This window comes from Hippopotamus amphibius, chromosome 6, assembly GCF_030028045.1.
Source record: "Hippopotamus amphibius kiboko isolate mHipAmp2 chromosome 6, mHipAmp2.hap2, whole genome shotgun sequence".
Classification (NCBI taxonomy): domain Eukaryota; kingdom Metazoa; phylum Chordata; class Mammalia; order Artiodactyla; family Hippopotamidae; genus Hippopotamus; species Hippopotamus amphibius.
In genome coordinates, this window is record NC_080191.1 from 75917441 (window position 1) to 75937618 (window position 20178).

The 20178-nt window shown below is 40.8% G+C and overlaps 1 protein-coding gene across 2 annotated transcripts in view; it reads right to left on the minus strand.

Annotated features, from left to right (window-relative positions):
* RRAGD (Ras related GTP binding D) overlaps positions 1-20178 on the minus strand; it is a 42320-nt gene that overhangs the window by 5152 nt on the left and 16990 nt on the right. The window contains exons 3-7 of one of the 2 annotated variants that reach the window (XR_009054402.1): positions 16400-16599; positions 15481-15595; positions 14392-14534; positions 11095-11243; positions 5293-5611 (exon numbers count right to left, since the gene is read on the minus strand). Coding sequence is in view for 1 of the 2 variants with exons in the window: in XM_057740079.1 (XP_057596062.1) it covers positions 5460-5611; positions 11095-11243; positions 14392-14534; positions 15481-15595; positions 16400-16599 (759 nt within the window). In the remaining variant the exon portion in view is untranslated. The remainder of the gene's footprint in view (positions 1-5292; positions 5612-11094; positions 11244-14391; positions 14535-15480; positions 15596-16399; positions 16600-20178) is intronic. The other variant, XM_057740079.1, reaches the window with a different exon arrangement.

Genomic DNA, 20178 nt, shown 5'->3' on the forward strand with positions numbered 1-20178 from the left:
GCCAAGTGTCTCTTAAAAATGCAAAACCAGCATGACTGCTGTGCCCTCTTCCAGGACAGGCAGAAGCCGTCCCAAGATGAGTAGGGTAAAACCCAGGATGCTAGGGAAGCAACTATTTTCATGGAGAAGAACCTGAACCAGGCCCTTTTGAATCTGTGTGTCCTGGGTTCTAACCACGCAGAACCCCACCTCTGTGACTTCCTGGATAGCCGCTTTCTGGATGAGCAGGTGAAACTCATCGAGAAGATGGGTACCACCTGACCAACCTCCGCAGGCTGGCTGGTCCCCAGGCTGGGCTGGGTGAGTATCTCTTCTGAAGGCTCATCTTCAAGCAGGACTAGGAGTCTCTGGAGTCCAGTGGCCTTTGAGGAGCCCCTCTGGTGTCAGGGCTTCTGCCTGAAGCCCCTCTCTGCAGCCACCATGTAGCTTTTTAACCACCCTGGAGCCCTCTCCAAAGCCTTGGACCAAAATGGAAACAATAAAGCTTTTTGCAGGAGGAAAAAGAGAGAGAGAGAGACCTAAGTTTCTGGCAGGGACCCTAGGGAGGATGGTCACGCCATCACAGGGAGAGAAGATTTAGCAAGAAAGAAGCCAGTTCCATTTCAGACATTTTAGATCTGAGGTTCCTCTTATAGGAGAGTCCAACAAAGGTATGCTAGAGGCAATTGTAAATATGTTTGAAGGATTAGGATTGAAATGTATCTTTTAGAATTTTAACCCACGTCAGTATTTTAAGTTACTGCTACACATACTAAAAAATCAAGGTAAAGGTTGACTACAGCTAAGATCAAAGGCTTATTCTCTCTTGATTTTCTTACAGTTCAATAATACTATTGCTTTAGGAAATCAAATGGCTTGGGGAATTCCCCGAGCGTCCAGTGGTTAGGACTGGGTGCTTTCACTGCCGTGGCCCGGGTTCAATCCCTGGTTGGGGATCTCGCAAACCTCGCAGCGTGGCCAAAGGAAAAAAAAAAAGAAAAGCAAATGGCTAGAAAAGGTATTTAAAATTTCTGATATTTAAATGCTGTTAATATTATTTTTGGCACTAGAGTTATTTCATGGATTAGGAAGAAAAATAGCATAATCTTTGTTGAGTTTCTCCTCCAAGTGAAGCAGATTAGCAGACTGCTTCTATTGACTCTTATGTAAGAAAAGGTATTTTATTTTTTTTAAGAAGCTTTTCTAAAAAAAAATTTATTTATCTATTTTTTGGCTGCGTTGGGTCTTCGTTGCTGTGTGCGGGCTTCTCATTGTGGTGGCTTCTCTTGTTGAGGAGCACGGGCTCTAGACGCATGGGCTTCAGTAGCTGTGGCACTCAGGCTTAGTTGCTCCGCAGCATGTGGGATCTTATGGGACCAGAGCTTGAACCCATATCCCCTGCATTGGCAGGTGGATTCTTAACCACTGTGCCACGAGGAAGCCCAGAAAAGATATTTCAAACACCTCAACACATCAACCTTCATAAGCCCATGCAACAGAAACCCTGAACTTCAAGTCCCCCTCGTCCTATTCATAGAAGGAGGGAATTTTAAGGGACATTTGGTGAGGCTGCTTAGAGCAGTAGTTGACAAGGTGGACTCTTAGGTCGGACTCCGGGCCTCGTAGCTTACTAGTAATATGATCTTGACCAAGTTAGTTCACCTCTTTGGCCCCAGCTGCCTCATTTGTAAAATAGTGATAATAGTATCTACGTCTTTGGTTTATGAGGATAATTATGTAAAAGCATTTAAGACCAGCGCACAGCATATTGTGTGCACTCAATATCTATTACTATTAAATAATGCTTTTAATGACATTTTCTTTCCCTGAAAGTCAACATCACCACTGATTAAAAATCTTGGGGAATTCCCTGGCGGTCCAGTGGTTAGGACTCCACATTTCCACTGCAGGGGGCATGGGCTCGATCCCTGGTCGGGGAACTAAGATCCCAAGTGCCACACAACACAGCCAAAAAAAAAAAAAAAAAACCCCAAAAAATCTTGGAAATACTTCAGTTCAGATTTTCCAATCAGAAACAGGATTTCATATATAATATCTAATGCTAGCCCTCTCTGAGAACTCTGAAGGGATCTGTAAAAGTCATTATACAGTGGAATCTTACTAAGCAAGTAAGCATCAAAAGGTGAACTGTTAGGGAGAAGAATTTTCAGATGCCTAGGGACCAGGGCCAGAGCAGCAAGAATATCTGAAGTTTACTGAAATAAGTTCTGTAGCCAAAACAGGTATGTCCCCATTAAAAATATGGAGAGACAAGAGGGTTTAAAAAAATAAAAATGTAAATCCAACTTAAATACAGCAATTTATCCTCATTTTCATAAAGCACGAGCTGGTTAATTAGGACAAACATATTTATCTAAAAGAACCCAATAGGGCTGATGGTGCAGTGATACTCATGTATATAGTAAACAATCTCACAAACATGGAAGACCATGCTTCCTTTTCACCAGAGACCATTCTGCTCCAAGAAAGATTAGTTATGAATATGCCTGAAATAAAATGAGAGCCTTAGCAAATCATTAGCGTATGACACACAGTTTTAAATTGGCAGTTAACGTTCTTGAAAGCAATGGTTTAACAATGGTTATGAATGATGTACTGCTTAAACTAAAACGTAATGCTGAATACTATACTTGATTACAAATTACATCCAGTCCGCATAAGTTGAATGCATACCATACTTTAATAATCAAGACAATTCAGGTGTTTTTCTCGAGTATGTTTCATGTAACCCGTATATAACAATATTGCTGTGTTTTTAGTCATTTTTATATTGAAGGGTCCAAAATATATCATGTTCACAAAACATGTCTGTGAATGTCAACCAGTTTTCGATTTATATTCCTTCAGAAACACGCTACCCTGGTCATACATGCTAATCTACATCACTGAAAATAACCAAAGATGATATTTCACAAACAGTCTCATTCCCACATAGAAGTTCTAATTACCCTGGAAACCTGCAGGTCAAGTCCTCAACCTTTGAAAACGAACAAAAATGTTCCAGAGCAGTCACTGTAGCCATGTAGTTGGGCTTTGTAGTTATACATTGTTTTGTGTATTGATACATATTTATAGCATTACATTTGAGACCTAAAGGTGGCCACACACAAGTAAGCTAAGTCTCATATCAAAAATAAAATGAAAAAGGAATTGCAGAGATTTTGTAATTCCAATAGCACAGACTTCAGAAACTGAATGCTCAGACATAACTCCTACATTTCTCTTTAACTAAGAGGTCATTGCCATGCTTACAGCTTTGAGGCAGTAGTCTATGTATCAGTGTGTCATCAATCAAAGAGTGCACTTACTACCATGACCTTGGGTCCGATGCCATAGCATTAACTTTTTGCCTTTCCCCCAAAGAATCATTTGCTCCTGAAGTAACAGGCTTTTAAGGCACATTTTCACAAAAACCCATCATATACCCAGCTTAAAAATGGAAGCTCTACCTAGTTACAATAATATATATACCTAAGCAATGTGTGATATACCAGATAGGCGAATGTCTCTATCTTGAGGATAAAGTTGCTTTAGAAAAGTGGTTCTTTATTTGCTTATCCAAAAAGAAACACGGTGTAAAAAATATTAAAGAATTCGTTTTATAAGAATAACCTTCATGTACCATGTTGGCAAAGGTCCAACAGGTTATAGGTCTGGAAATTAGGAAAAAGACTTCCCTGGAACCCTGGGTTCCTACCCACCTGTATTTCTGAGTAGGAATCATGAGGAAGGGAGTTAGGGCACCTTCATGAGTTTTAGAAATTTCCTTCCAAAATGCACTGACCCTTAGGAGGGCTCAAACCTTAAACCCCAATTAGCTACCATCTTAAATTGCAGTTACCAGCCTCAAAGGAATAGGACTTGGGGAGAGGATAGAAGCAGAGAGGATGGAAAGAAGTCACAGATAGCAGTGGGACAGTTTCAAGGACAAGTTGCTTTAGGAACCTGATCCATTTTTGCTAGTATCAGCATTGCTATCCCTATGAGGCTCTGCTAAAATAAATATATATGTATATTTCCTAACACATGTCAACATGCTTTAGGGCACCCACTCTTGGGATGGACCTAGAATTATCTACCTGGAATGGTTTGGGATGGGGGTAGGTTTAGAATCTCTTAACTTGCTGTTGGTCTAAAGTAAACATAAGCGGAAGAATTTCACAGAAACAGACACAAAGGTGACTGTTATGCCTCCTTTGGCCATCCTTTCCCACTGACCTTTAGAGGTTTTCAGGACGGCACTGTAGCTGTGCAGAACATGCCGTGGGCGAGCTGACTAGTTCAGCCATAAGTTGGGAACAGGCAGGGTCCACAAGGCGCACTGTCACAGCTGAGAAGGACGCTTGGAGGTGACAAATGTGCCCACCAGGATTCAGCTCTGTGGCAGAGAAATTAGATTTTGCCTGTGGCTGTGGAGCAATTAAAAAGACTGGTCCTAAATAAACATTTGCAATGTTGCACAATAAGGGGCCCTTTCGGGGCCCTTTCCATAGGGGCCAAACATTGTATAGGACTGTATAGGATATATTTTGAAATCTGCAACTGCCAGTCACCTACATTTGGGAAACCATGTGGCGTCTGATGGTATTACTTTAGCCTGGGTGGCAGGTCCAGAAAAGCCTCCAGAAATCCCGCAATTTAGTGACATTCTGATTCCTCTCCAGTGATCGGCACCATTTTGGAAATCTGGTCCCAAAGACTCTAAAGAACAGTGATGCAGCAAAAAGAAATAACCTCTCTGTACAAAATGATTATAGATATGTGTGTTGAGGTAAAGAGTTTCGTAAAAACTGTCGAGTAGGGAAGCACTATCACGGCTATAGAAATTTTTAGATAAGTTTGGTGCTAATATTATTCTACAAAATTTCTATTTATATCAGTTATAAACAGGGGACAGTTCTTATTGCTCCTGGAGCTTACCGCCTCAATCTGTTCCTCCACTGAAAAATGATTTTTCTTAATAATTGGTAGCAAAGGTTTCCAAATTTATAAAAAGTCATTGCCAACACATCATTTTTTGATTGCTTTCTGATTGCCTTATAGATATGGACTCAGTATGCATGTCCTAGACACCAAAGACAGAAAAAAGCTTAGAAAAGTTGTTTTATCAAAGTTTAGTTCAATGAGAAAAAAAAAAAAACATGAAAAAGTGCAAAATATATACAGTTCCTGGCAGTTCTCACACAGGATTTTTTTCTGACTACAGACCATAAAAGTTTACATTTGTGTAGTGCAGTTACAGTAGATTTCACTTCATTGTTAATATACAAGTTTCTGCTTCAAAGTGCTTACTTTATTTCAAAAAGAGAAGATCAAGAGGGTGGCAGGAATTTTGTTTTCTTTTTTTTACAACAAATATATGTCGTGTCCCAATCGCCTTATTCCTCTTCCTTTAGTGCAACACAGCGCAGCAGCCTCTTTGAAAGGTCTGATTTCAAAAGACGTTCCTGAAACCTCACCTACAGCAGCACCCTAGGCGTCCCATTGGGGGTGGTTCCTTTTTTCTTCTGCAGCCGATTCTGAACCTTCCGCGATTTCACCACTTTCATTCTCACCTCAAAAACTTCATGGATGGCCTTCCGGAAGCAATGAAAATTATAGTCAATGAGCCCTGGAGAAGCAAACAAAAATATTTAGAGGTGCCACCTAGAAATAAAATAATCGTGTCTTTCCATGTCAGCAATGGCGAGGATAAGCCAGTAGGGGGCAGTAGAGGAGCAGGCTTAACATAAGGTGAGTCGATTTCCCTAGAAGGTCTGCAGCTGGGCTTCAGAACTGCAGACACAGCCTTTGTGAACATATATTTTTACTAAGAAAAGGTTCTAGAGTATCCAACACATTTTCAAACGTTACTATGACCCAACGGGTCTGAAGAACCAACTGAACTGCCCTTTTTAAAAATCTTTCAGAATTAGACTGTAAGAACAATTAAGAGACAGCTTCAGTGAAATATTTATTAGCATTTTTTCCCCAAAAGGCATTATTAAATTGACTCTGAGTGGAGGCAGACCCTGACTTGGAGTGTAGCTGAGATCACAGAATCACAGTACCAATCCATCAATATCGCTGAATAGATATTTAGGAAATATTTAAGCCATCGTCATAAACCCTGAGGAAAACAAAGTCCCGGAGTTTAGAGTGGTTATAATCACCTCAGGTCAACTCTGAGCTCAGGAATTCAACAAGCAAGGACATGCTCAGTGTTTCGATATTAAGCAAATTTTAAATGGAGAAATAGTAAGGGAGAATCTTCTTGTCTTTTCAGAAATGTATCAGTGGTATAAAAATAGAATAAAAGATAATCCGAGTCCTGAGTGCATTTGCATCATCACCACTAATTTGTAAAAGTGTTACGAGCAGCATTACGTTGATACCAATGAGGATAAGGCAGCGGGTTCCATTTAATATCTTCAAACTTATTAAAATAACTAGCGCCAAAATTATTTCCATCCACTCAGGTGATGTTTCCAGAGCCCCAACCAAAAAGAAAAAAAAGAACTGGGATTCCAGCCAAGGAGACAGATGCTTCAAAGCAGTCATATAACTAACCACAAGTGCGCTGGAAGAAACACCATCTCAGCAGCTTCCAGGAGCAGGAAACTCTCCGAGTGGCGCCCTCTGCTGCTTCTGCAGTGACAGTGACCACAGAGCTATAAAACTGGGAGACAATTTCCTCAAGAAGAGACCAGACCAGTGAGGCAAGAGGAAAGTAACAAGAAATAAGCAAGCCCAGGTGTGGGCATCTCTTCTCTGCCTGAGGCTTTCTTTGGCACACAGACAGGTACCAGGGCTATGGGAATAAAAGTTTCTGAGGGTACCCCTCACACAATGGGATCTGGGAGCTGGTGGACAAAGTTGCAGTCTTGCACGTCCAATGGGGGTGATTCTCAGCTTCTTGCACACAGCTTCTCTGAGATTCCCCCATCAGGAGTGAGCATAAAGCTTCCACTGAGGATGGCTTTTCTACCTCCCCTGTCTATTTCCCCACTTCGTCACTTTTATTTCTTGGAACCATCTTCCAAATAAAGCATGAACTTCAAAAACAGAAAGAAACAAGGAGCAAAGAAATGATTTTATTTAGTGGGAGTTTGGATAAGAGATGTGAGGACCACCTCAAAATTCTCTGCCGATGTGTGCAACCAACTGCCTTAGGCAGAAAGCTTAGCTAAAGGATTTTGGCTCAATTAGAATTCAACGCGGGACATTTCAGAGAGCCTACTGATGATTCCTGACAAATCTCAACTTACTCATCTGTGCACATTTAAAACGTAACAGTAATCTTGCTGCATTTAGAGCTTTAAAAGTGAAAATTCACAACTGAGGTCTTTAAAGGACGTGCCTACGAAGAGTTTGCTGTTTATTTCAATTATTTTATAAAATGCAGTTGAAAATGCAGGAACGGAGACATGAACAGAATAAGCACTATTTTTAGCACCAAACACAGCTATGGGACAGTCCTACATCCTGCTCTTGGTTCAGTGATTCTCAATCAGAGCTGCACATTAAAAGCATCCATGGAATTTTTAAAAAACTTACAAACCCCAGGCTCCTCTCCCAGGGATTCTATTCCAATTGTTCGGTGGCGGGCCCAGAGGGCCATATTTTTTAACCACCTCCCTTCCCAAGGTGCCTATCATGTGTGGCTAGGACCAAGCATCCCACTTCCGCTTTCTATCCTCCGCTTTCTGCCAAAGCAGTGAGATCATCCAAGAAAACACAGGCACAGGTCAGCACACGGACAGGCCAACCAATAAGTGTTGACTATCAGCAACAAAAACAGGACCCCACACTTGAGATTAAAGCAGCAAAAACAAATCAAAAGACTCTGTGCATATGTAAAGCATCAAGATCCTTTTAAAGCTAAGGTGATCGACTCATCGCATTTGCCTCGGACTTTCCCAGTTTCAGCCCTGAAGGTCCCCTGTCTCAGGACTCTCCCCCACCATCTCTGTCCCAGGAAATGGAGCTGGTTAGTCACACTAAAAATCAAACAAGTTTAATGTGATGGGCTTAAACCTTGCCTGCCTATTTATTTACATCTCTTAGTTATATTAAAACGAATACCCACGTTTCTAATTAGTTTCATAAATTCTACAAAATCTGCCTATCCTCAGTGATGATCCTCCCTAGGTGGAAAGACCCACATGATAAATTCCTGCTGAAATTAACTCCCAAAACCATAGATGGATATTAAAATTAGTGGGCAAATATGTGAGGAGAAAGAAGATTTGCACAGTGTGAACGTATTTATTAACTACAAAGTGACAGATAGGAACTTTCCAGGGGAAAGACCTGGTAGACTGTCTTAACTAAATCCATGTCAGTATCACCAGTAATAAGCCAAATCAACATCAGGAACATGATGCACTGAGCAGGGCACAGCATCACTTCTGTGTGGTATTCTGGCCAAATTGCATAAGCTCATTCCAAGTGTGTGAAAACGTCGGACAAACCCAATTTGAGGGACACTGCACCAAACAATGGATGTGAGTGCTCTCTGAAAGTGTGAAGGTCATGAAAGACGGTCACAGGTTGGAATTCCAGAGACTAGGAGAAATGATAACTAAATCAATTTGGGATCCTGGAACAGAAAAAAAGGTACTTTTGGAAAAACTGGTGAAATCTGAACAAGGTCTGAAAGTTTCATTGATAGTATTACACTGATGTTCATGTCCTAGTTTTGATAACAGTATTACAGTACGTAAGACGTTAGCATTTGGGGAAGCTGGATGAGGGATATATGCAAACTGTGTACTATTTTTGCAACTTTTCTGTTAAGTCTAAAATCAATTCAAAATAAGCTCTCAAGATTGATTTTAATGCACCCTGAATTTTAGGACTTGTTACCACCCCAGATGGTTTGGGAGTTATAGTTGTATTATTTGTATTACTTTTATTTTCCTTAGTTTCCAAAATCAGCATGAAATATTAATCACCAAATATAAATTCTGGAAATATCTTTAACCAAGGGAATATATGTATAATGGTTTAAAACACAATACACAGAACTGATTCTATACAGGGAGAAGCCTAGAAATCTTTAGCCCTGACTGCCATACACTGGTGGTGTGATCTTTGGAGAAAGCTACTTCTGTTTCCTGGGTCTGGGTAAAAATCATTAGTAACTGAGAGAGTGAAACAAGGGATGGTCCTGTCTATCGTCAAAATTCCATGAATCTATTATATAATCTGTTCTTACTTTCAGCAAGATGAAAATAAAAAGTAAAAGACTAACACCACTTAATTAAAAGTTTTGAGGGCCAAGGACACAAAAGGCAATTTGGTTGGTAATAGTAAATACAGAAAAAATACACAACTTCACTAAGAAGCAGAAAAATGTAAATTTGTTTTCAGCCATCAATTTTTAATGTTAATACCCAATATTTATAAGAATACACCAATACTGGCACATTCGTATTCTCTTAGTAGCATAGAACCATAAAATCTTTCTGAAAGACATTCTAGTAATACACATTAGAAGTCACCAAAATGTACTGATCTAAGTAATTCCATTTGTCGAAATTCTTCCTGAGGAAATAACCAAAGATGTACACAAATATTTAGTGCAAAGAAGGTCATTATGGGTTATTTATAAAATCAAAATCTAGAAACAACACGCATTTCTAACAATAGAAGAAACTAACCATTAAGATGATGTGGTTAAAAAAAGATTTAGTGAATTGGAAAGATAGCTGTAATAATTTAAATGAAGCTTATAAAGTAGTATTTATCATATAATCCCATGTATAGATATATCTATGAAAAAAAACTGCAAAGTTACACAGAAAATATCAAGAGTGATTATGTGAGTGAGAAGCTTGTCAATTATTTCTTTTTTGCTTATTATTTCTGAATTTTCTAAATGAATCTATTACTCTGTAACAAAAAGAAGTAATAAAAATCTAAATTAGCTTTCATGCTCCATGAATTAAGATTTTCATGATATAAATTAAGTGAATAAAACCGGATAAAAAACTGTATGGACAATACGGCACCACTTTTGTTGGAAGAAAGGAACAAAAGAAGGGATGAAGGAAGGGAAGAAGAAAAGGTGGGAGGGAAGGAGAAAAGGATTCCAGAAGTTTAACATGGGGTTTAGCTCTAGATGGTGAAACTGAGTTCTTTATACTTTCCTAAGGTTTCAAAGTATTTTTATAATGAACATGTATTGCTTATAAGAAAAAAAAAGGCTACTTGAGAAGATGTTCCTAGTGCCACTTTGTTGGGAATTTAGGGTAAATCATTCCCTAATTACTAGCAAAAATCCCTAGCTACGTCAGTAAGCTGATATTTCCCAGTTTAGATAGTGGCAGGGGGTGGGGGTAGAATATGAGTATCTTTTTGAGGGTTAATTGCTTTTGTTTAAGAATAAAACTAAATTTGGCCCTAAAAATATATTTGGTGACATTATTAAGTATATCCATACCTTCCCTACTCCCACCCCTGATTTTTTTAAACATCTTTTCTTTTTTTTTTTTTTTTTGGCCTCTTGGCTTGTGGGATCTCAGTTCCCTGTCAGGGATTGTACCTGGGCCCTCACGGTTAAGCGCGGAATCCTAACCACTGGACCGTCAGGGAATTCCCATATCGTCCCTTTCTGAAATCACGATGCTGTCCCATGATGTTTCAGGACTAAAGAATGGATAAGGGCTGAACAGAAGTTAACTAATGTCTAGCTTTAAGGCTGTATGAGTTTCATCCTTTACATGGGGAAGACAAGTGGTCACAAGGTCCCTAATATCTTCTAGAGGTATGGACCGAGAGATGGCCTTCACCTGCCCTGTAGGCTGGGGGCCCTCGCCGGGGGAAGAGAGTCTACAGCCCATCAACAATGCCCCAGCTGGCTCTGCTCCCAGAAAAGCTAAGGCCCCTCCCTGGGAGGATGGTCTGGTTCCACTACAGCCTCATGGCAGTTGCATCGCTAGAGGGCAGGCTGGTGCACGGATCCCCAAACCCCACTGATGTGGGCAGGAGCCAAGGGGGCCTGTGACTAAAGTCCGGAAGGCTCCCCCCACCCCAGGCTCGCTTGCTGCTGCGCACCCACATTCAACATCTGAATGCAAACGCTGGATTTAAATCACACAAAAAAATTACCTTTTCTTTCAAAGCTTTCCTCTCTGACAAAGCACACAAGAGCCAGGAACTTGGTCACCTCTTTTAGATAAAGAACTGTTGTATTATTCAGCTTTATAATGGCTGTGGACTCCTTGTCATAGGGGGTTCCTGCTCCATCTTCTTTGAGACTAAATGGGGACAGAAACCAAAACACGTTTGACCATTGAGAAAGAACGTCAGTTTGTAACCCAGCGACGGAGACCAGCTTTCACACAGAGGATGGTAACCGCAACCACAAGAGGTTTACACGTACAGTGCCTTTCGGCTAGAGAGCTCAGAAACACCCACGCACGAGCGTGCACACACTTTCCTACTGGCACACTGAGTGGCTGGTGCGGCAGCTGGGCAACTCTCCAGGCACCTGAGGAACACAGGTGAGGGATGGAGGTTCGCTCCCCTCTCTGTGGCCCGCAAGGGCCTCCTGTTTTCTCAGGACAGACTAACCGGGCTGTCCAAAGCATGGCCTGATGAAAGACCAAGAAGGGGTGAAGAACTGATCCAAAATAAAGGAACCGGAAGAGACACGGCAGCCAAATGCTGGCCTAAGTCCTGGATCCGGGGGAAAAACTGCTATAAAAGATAGAATTGGGACCATTGGTAAAATTTGAAAATGGCCCAGTAGATACCAAAATCTGAAGATGCTCAAGCCCCTTATGTAAATGTATTTGCATATAACCTACACACATCCTCCCATATACTTTTTTTTTTTTTTTTTTTTTGCGCACGGACTTAGTTGCTCTGCGGCATGTGGGATCTTCCTGGAGCAGGGATTGAACCTGTGTCCTCTGCACTGGCAGGCAGATTCTTAACCACTGCGCCACCCAGGATGCCCTCTCCCATATACTTTTAATCGTCTCTAGATGACTTATAATGCCTCATACAATGTAAATGCTATGTAAATAGTCGCCAGCGTGCAGCCAATTCAAGTTTTGCTTTTTGGAATTTTCTGGAATTTTTTTTTCTGCGTATTTTCAATCCCCTGGTTGGCTGAATCTGCGGATGTAGAATCCACATGGAGGGCCGACAGTATTAGAAAAAGAAAAAGCAAATATTGATAAAAATTGGTGAATCCCAGCGAGGGGTGCACAGGCGTTCACTATACTATTCTTGCACATTTTCTACAGATTTGAAATTTTTTCAAAATAAAAAGTTAAATATATTGGTCTATTTAAGAAAAGGTGTGGCCTGCAAGCACAGATGACTGTGGTTTGAATCCCAGCGCTCCTATTTTACGGTATAAGCTTGGGCAAATTAACTTCTTTAAGTCTCAGTTTCCTCATCTGCCTATTAACAGTGATTCCCTCAAAGTTTCCTAATGCAATGCAATAATACATGCATAGCACGAAGCATAGTGCTGAGAGCATGTAAAATGCACGATGAATGTAACCTGCTATTATCATTATTAATATGGCCTTAAGGATCAAAACGGGGCCCTCTGAAGACACTGATATGATCAGTTATGTATTCTTTCTTTATAGGCCAAGGAGCAGGTCCTGTATCTTTTCCTTTATCTGAAACTGTATGCGTTTTCAGAATCTCAGCTGAGATTCCTGAGCAGACCAGGTCACCTGCGTCTAGGGTCTCCAATTACAGGGCCGCCAGCTTCCTGGGCTTCAGCATGCATCCCGGGCCACCCCTGCAGGTCACCTGAGCTGGCTCACGGCTGCTGCAGCAAACAGTCTCAAGAAACCCCAAAGCCCACGCCCCATGTGTGACCCAGACCCAGACTGGTTCTTACTGAACAAGGCAGGTTCCCAGAACACTGCGCTCAGCCAGGGGAAAACAATCTGCCGACAAAGCCCTGCTCGCTCCTCCACCCGACCCCTCCCTCCCCTCGTCTGTTTCAGCTGGATGCAAGTAACGCTGATTAACATCCTTCACACGAACAACTTACCACTTATGTCTAATTACCATATGGCAAAATAATGATTATGCATATCATTAAATATGTGCCAGATTAATTGTGTTGTTCATTGTATTGGATTACGACAGGCATCTAGACTGTAATCAGGGTAGTTTCAGCTTCCATGCCTATTTCAAGGTCATCCACTCAGAGCTTAAAAACAAGAGCATACTGCAGGACAGCGATTTTGGAAAATGAGGTCTATTTCTAAAGCTGGTGGCAATGTTTTGTAATAATAACAATAACAACAATAATAATTAATCATAATGATGGCAGCTACATGTATCCAGGGTCCACCAGGGGAAGCCTAATGATAATTCATCCTCACTACAGTCCTGTGAGGTAAGAATCACTTTTCCTATTTCAAAAGGGAAGGGACTGTGTGTGTGCATGTGTGTATAACAGTTAACAGGAAAAGTCTGAACTGAGTGAGAGAGAAATGCTGAGACTGAGGCTCTCCCAGAAGCCAACAGAGGAGGCTGTCTGTCTAAAGTGGGTCATAGCCAGTGAGTAAAGAGGAAGATGAAGAAAAGCTTTACCTCACCAATGACTGAGTGAAGATGTGAGATCCAACGTAAACAGACAGCAACAGCATGATGTCTTAAGAGGACAGACAGACTAGTTCACACCCACTCACTCTGGACAACACCCTGAATTCAGCAAATTTACAATGATGTGGGATTATTTCTATGTCTCCTAACAAAATCAATTTTCCGCACTCCTTGTTTATGTCATTTTAAACATTTAAGAAGTTCTGTTTTCTAAGAACGCAAGGTCATAATAAAAAGCAGGTAAGGTTTGATTAGTTTTATAATTCTCTTCTGCCCACAATAGAAGACAATCAAAAGCATATTGGAAAAAAAACCCAAACAAACAACTCAGCAGTTATTTCCTGTAATGAGGAAAACAGAACTGTGGTAAACATGAGATATTTATGCAGAGTCCAAGGATCCTCATGGTCTCCCTCAAGTATATACGACATTATGATATGACAACAGATTTTTCAGTAGAGGAACAAGGAATCAGACAAGTTCAAATACTAATTCTGTCCCTTACTGACAGTGTGAGCAGGGGTTAGAAACTTAACCGCTCTGAACCTCGGTTTCCCCATTTGTAAAACGGGGATAGTAATTTCCGCCTCATGGAAGAGTAAAGAATTCAAGGATGTAAGATGAGGCCATGAAATTACTAGCACAATGCCAGGCATGTCCTCAATAATTTTCTGTTATTATTATTACATGCTAAAGGGTGTATTTATAGATCTCAGTCATTTCAAACAAAAGTATTAAGATCAGGTAAGTAAATGCAAAGTTCTCAAAGGTTATGAAAGGGAAGTATGGCTCAAGTGTAGCCTTTCAGAATGTTCTACTTACCCATAAATACAAGAAATGTCGATAACCACATCGATCATGTCACAGCAGAGCTCGTAAGTTTGCATATCCACAGGGGTACTATCAGTTGCAATATAAATCTTACTGACCACATCAAAGAGAAATGCCTTCTCAATTCCAGAATTCTGAAACAAAAATGAGATGCTGCCTTAAAGGGACAGCTGATTGCAGAGCATGTCATGGTTAGGTAAAATGATATGCCAGCCTCAGTCTCAAATACGAATGAGCAAAAATTTAGGTGGTTCCATTTTATTACAATTTGAACCTCACTGTCATAAATTTTTTCATAATGGACTTGCGTAAGAAACGAACACTGGAATTATCACAAATTATTTACTTTAGGTAAACACATTAAGTGGTGTTTCCTGACTGTTAGAAATGTACTTGCAGTTAGGAAAAGGGGCAAATTAGAAAAAGAATTTTAATAATTTTAAATTTAAAAATAGATTTAAAAAATCTAGACAAACTCAAAATTGTGCAGTGAGGCTCAATGTGAATACAGCCAAAGATCCGCCTTAATTCTACTTTGTGAAGTCCGCCTTGAGCTGTTGGTTTTTAGGACTCAGCCAGACAGCACATCATTCACAGTGTTAAACATATTTTTAAAAATTCAACAGTATATATTTCATAGCCAACACCAACTTTTACGCTCTCAACCTCTGGTAGGATTCTATTAACACTGAACAAATGCCTACAACTTGAATAAACATTTCTGTTTTAACAGTGAAGCACAAGAATCGTTTTGGGAGTTACATTTTAAAGGACCTAAAACAGTATGTGGGCGCAATCTTCAAACATAATATTTCAGTGACCGTGAAGTGCTGTAAGAGCAAGCAGAATAAGATCACTTTCACTCGTGCAATGTTATTCTTTTTTTTTTTTTTTTCATTCTTTTTTTTTTGGGGGGGTACACCAGGTTCAATCAACTGTTTTTATACACATATCCCCATATTCCCTCCCTTCCTTGACGCCCCCCCCTCGAGTCCCCCCCACCCTCCCTGCCCCAGTCCTCTAACAATGTTATTCTTAAATTGTGCAAATGACTCTAACAGGACAGTACTATTTACTTACTGAGATAAAGATGTTTAGCAAATTCTCCAGCGTGGGGAGTTGTGGAATTAGCTTCTGAACCACTTTGCTAAAAGCTTCAAATATTGAATGATCATATATGCTTGTCAGATAAAAGCTGAAAGACGAAACAGTATTTCATCACTTTTTACCTCTGACCGAGGAATAGATTGTTCGGGCGATGTCATAACACCAGAAGCACGCTTTCTGTATTTACTACACACACATTCTAGCCCCCTTCAGGATTCAAAACAACCTCAGGTAAAAAAAGGAACAGGTCTTAACAAGACATTCCTGCCCCACTCTCCCAAAGCAAGAACTGTGCCCATTCCCATCTGCTGACTGGCTGGACTAGAACGCTTAAAAATGCAGCCGTATGTGGCCATTTCAGCATCATCCTTACATTCTGGAAGAGAATCTACACCAAATTATTTCAGGTTAGGAACAGTTATACTACGGATACTTAAGCATCTAATCGTTTCATTTTTTCCAATTTGCAAAACGACTGATGCATAGACATACTACCCCACAAAAATCACAGAGAAATAAATGGCTTTCCTCCGTGAATATTTATTTCTATTTGAATCATGTTCACAGGACTCCTTTACTTGTGATTATAGATGCTCTAATAGTCAACTTCAGCATCGATTAACTTCCTGAATGCAGTTCATGGGTTTTCTCTTCTGTGTTTTTCATATGGGAAAAGAACCTGAGCTTTGACCTTTGGTCAAAAAAATTTTTTTTAAACCCCACTGCTTTTCCCAAAGATTAGAGTTATTAGCACATTGCAACGCTTGCTTTTCCCAAAAACTACCCCAGGGTCTACAGCACAAAGCAGAGTGCACGGGTAAATGACTGTCCAGCCCCAAACACTCCTATTGACTTTGGCCCCCTGTGATCTCTGGGAGGTTTCTGTCCTCACCTGAGGTGAATTTTTTCTAATCCAGCATCTGCCAGGTCATCATTCGCCCTCTGGTGAATATCTCGCTGGGTTTCAATTTTGTGGTCATCTGACAGACCGTCCACTTTGTGAATGAACACCTCGAAGTTGATGTCAGTGTTCACTTTGTAGGCCCTGGTCACTGTGAGGTGCAGCCTGGCCAGGGCCTCCACGTAATCGTCCTGGGAACAAAGCATACTCTGGTCAGGGAGGCCGCGCTGCCGCTTCTTCCTGAACCCTCCCTCCAGGCTGCCTTCCACAGACAGTCTTCCACCCCGCCTCCGCCCAGCTTTATCGAGGTATGACAAACATTGCGTGTGTTTAAGGGGTACAACATGATGTTGTGATATACACACTGTCGATGGCTGCTTCGGGGGGACAGGGGCAGAGCTGAGCAGTTTTCCTCTGTGGAAAAGCCTCAGAGACAGCACAGCCTGCAAAGCCTAAAATAATTACCACCTGGCCCTTTACGGAAAAAGTCTGCTGACCTCTGGTCTAGTGTAAATGCCCCAACTAACACAACACTTTTTTCTCCTTCCTACAGCTGATACCTATGTAATAATATAATGAACACCTGTGTACGCATCTCTGTTTAAGACATCAAACAGCAGACACTGAAGCCCTGTGTGTTTCTCCCCACGCTCCCAGCCCACCCATCCATCCCTCTACCCTCCACCCTCCACAGGTAACTAGTATCCTGACTTCTGCCTTTACCATCACTCATCTCTTAATACATTACTACTGATACATACATAAGTATCCCTAAACAACACACAGAATTCACTGACATTGTTTGCAAATGTACAAAAATATCAACCTGCACCTGGATTACAGTTTGCCTTCTTCACTCACATTATGTCAGTGAGATTCACCTTTGTTGAAGCACGTAATGCTAGTATATGATTCCTGTTCACAACTCTACAAATAAACTCCATTGTATGGATGGTCTACAATATATCACTTACTTGCCTGTTGATGGACATTCAGAATGTTTCCAGTTAGGTGCTAGTTCAGGCGAAGATAATGCGGACAGCCTCACGCACACATCTCTGTGCCTGTTTGTGAGTTTCTTAGGGCTTACCCTGAAGGCAGGCTTACTGGGTCTTTGCACCTTGAACTTGACTAGATAATGTGTAAGAGCCCCTGATGGTCCAGACTCTCACCAACACCCAGTGTTGTCAGATCGCTTCATTATTGCCAATTTGAAGGGTGTGAATAGGTCTTGTTTTTATAGCAAAAAAAAAAAGGAAAGGGATCTTCAGGACAGAATTTAAAGATCTTTCACCCCCACCCCGATTCTGACTCCAAACCTGGACAAATACAGAAAAGCCCATAAAATAGAGGATGTTTTGGGGGCATTCTTGTATTTCCCAAGTTAAATTAATAAAAATGTATCTCCACGCTTTAGATAAACCAAAATATTAAAGATACTAGTAGGAAACCATGAAGAGAGAAAAAGAACAAACGGAGTCCTCCTCCTTTGCACCCTAAAAAAGTTGTTTAAAACGAAAAACAAATATTGGACCCTGGGATAGCAGATGAAGCATTTTGGAAAAAGTCTAGTTCAGTAATTTGCAGCCCTTTCTACATACAATATCTCAAATAAAAACTGACGTCACTACCGTACAATTTCACATATAGGAATTCTAGAAAAGGCAAACTACTCTACAGAGACAGAAAGCACATCTCAGCAGTTGCCTGGGGCCTGGGTCTGGAGGGCCTTCCGAGAAAGGACACAAAGGAAGCTTACAGGGTGGTGGAAACATCCTCTATCTTGACTGCGAAGTGGTTAGAGGTTTCTGTCAAACTTGTTGAACTGTGCATTTAAAATAAGTGCGATTTATTGTATGTAAATTTTGAAGAGAGGCGTTAAAAAGCACATGTCTGTGAGCAAAACTAGCCAAGGTCAAGAGTGTATCACAATCTCAGAAGATCAGAAATCACTCTAACCTCCCTGCCAAGCATATAAAGTGGTCTGATCACCAACAAACTGAAGTGGTGCAGATCTACAGAGGCTCAAAATGGCATGAAAAAGAAGAACGTATTTGACTTATTTGAGTGGAGGGATTGTGAATGATTTTTTTCTGCTGTTTGTTATTATCTTCTACAAAAACTTAAAACAGGAAAAATACACTGCCTGGCTTCTTTTCCAAAACTAGATCTAGGAATTACAGGCAGGTCACAATCCCCAACGTGGGTCAAGCAGACACTCTAGTTTGGATCCCAAGCACGTGTGAACTGGCTCCTGGGGGGCCGAGGGTGGTTCTGGAGACGTGGTACATTCTGTGGGCTGCCCCCGGGGGCCGGCGGTGTCACACGGGCAGCTCACGGGAAATCACTCGGGACGCTTTCATTCTCTTTTATTTTACGACATTCTCTTTTATTTTACAACATTTTCTCCTTGGTGATATATTTATCTTGCAATCCTGTGACTCTGAGGAATTCACAAGCAAAAAATAAAAATATGAGGTGTCAGACAAACAGAGCACTGCTTAGAAATAAAGTCAAGAGTTGCCGAGGGGACTTCCCTGGTGGTGCAGTGGTTAGGAATCCGCCTACCAATGCAGGGGACACGGGTTCGAGCCCTGGGCAGGGAGGATCCCACATGCCCAGAGCAACTAAGCCCATGCACCACAACTACTGAGCCCACGTGCTGCCAACTCCTGAAGCCTGCACGCCTAGAACCCGAGCTCCGTAACAAGAGAAGCCACCGAAATGAGGAGCCCATGCACCGTAAGGAAGGGTAGCCCCTACTCGTCACAACTAGAGAAAGCCTACATGCAGCAACGAAGACCCAACACAGCCAATAAATAGATATTAAAAAAAAAAAAGTTGCCGAAACACATCCCTCAAGTTTGGTTTTGTTTAGTGCTTACAGTCACCTCAAGTAAAGATTCCCACAAACGTGATTTTTACTGGCTGCTTCCAACAGAAAAGTCTATTAGGCAGACTCTGAAACTGCTTATTTAATTATTCCTTACTTTTAGTAAATGACAACTCTCAACAATGTTTCTTCCTCCCTTTTAAAAAGTGTAACTTAAAAAGATGTATTTCTCATTCTTATTCCTTTCTCTGCCCTACAGCCAAAACAAAACCCAACAAACCAAGAAACAAAATAAAACAAAGAACACATTTACCAACCCCAACTGAAGGTTCACTTTTCATGCTCAGGTAAAATTAAAACCAAATTACAGTTCCAATTTAAAAAGAACCAAAAATAAATAAATAGTGAATAAATAAAAACAGGCACGTGTGGGAGGAGAGGGATAAATGAGGAGGTTAGGATTAACATATTCACAGTACTATATACAAAACAGATGACCAACAAGGACCTACTGTAGAGCACAAGGAACTATACTCAATGTTTTGTAATAACCTATTAGGGAAAAGAATCCGAAAAAGAATATAAACATATAAATATATATGTATATATAATTGAATCACTGTGCTGTACACCTGAAACTAACACGATATTGTAAATCAACTACACGTCAATAAAACAAACCAACCAAACATAAAAAGGGAGAACACTTTGAGGCAATAAAAACACCCTAAACAATGAAAAATAAACAGGCAAGTACGCCGATTTTAGCCCCATTAAAGGCATATTACGCACACCTGAGATAGAGGTGCACTGGAAATTCAAATTCTGTAAATGTAAATTGCTATGTAGCACAATATGGTATTGAAAGAAGTACTTCCTAAGCCACTGTCTTGAAGTGATGAGTCAGGGTTGGAATCTAGTTACCCACGAGTAGGAC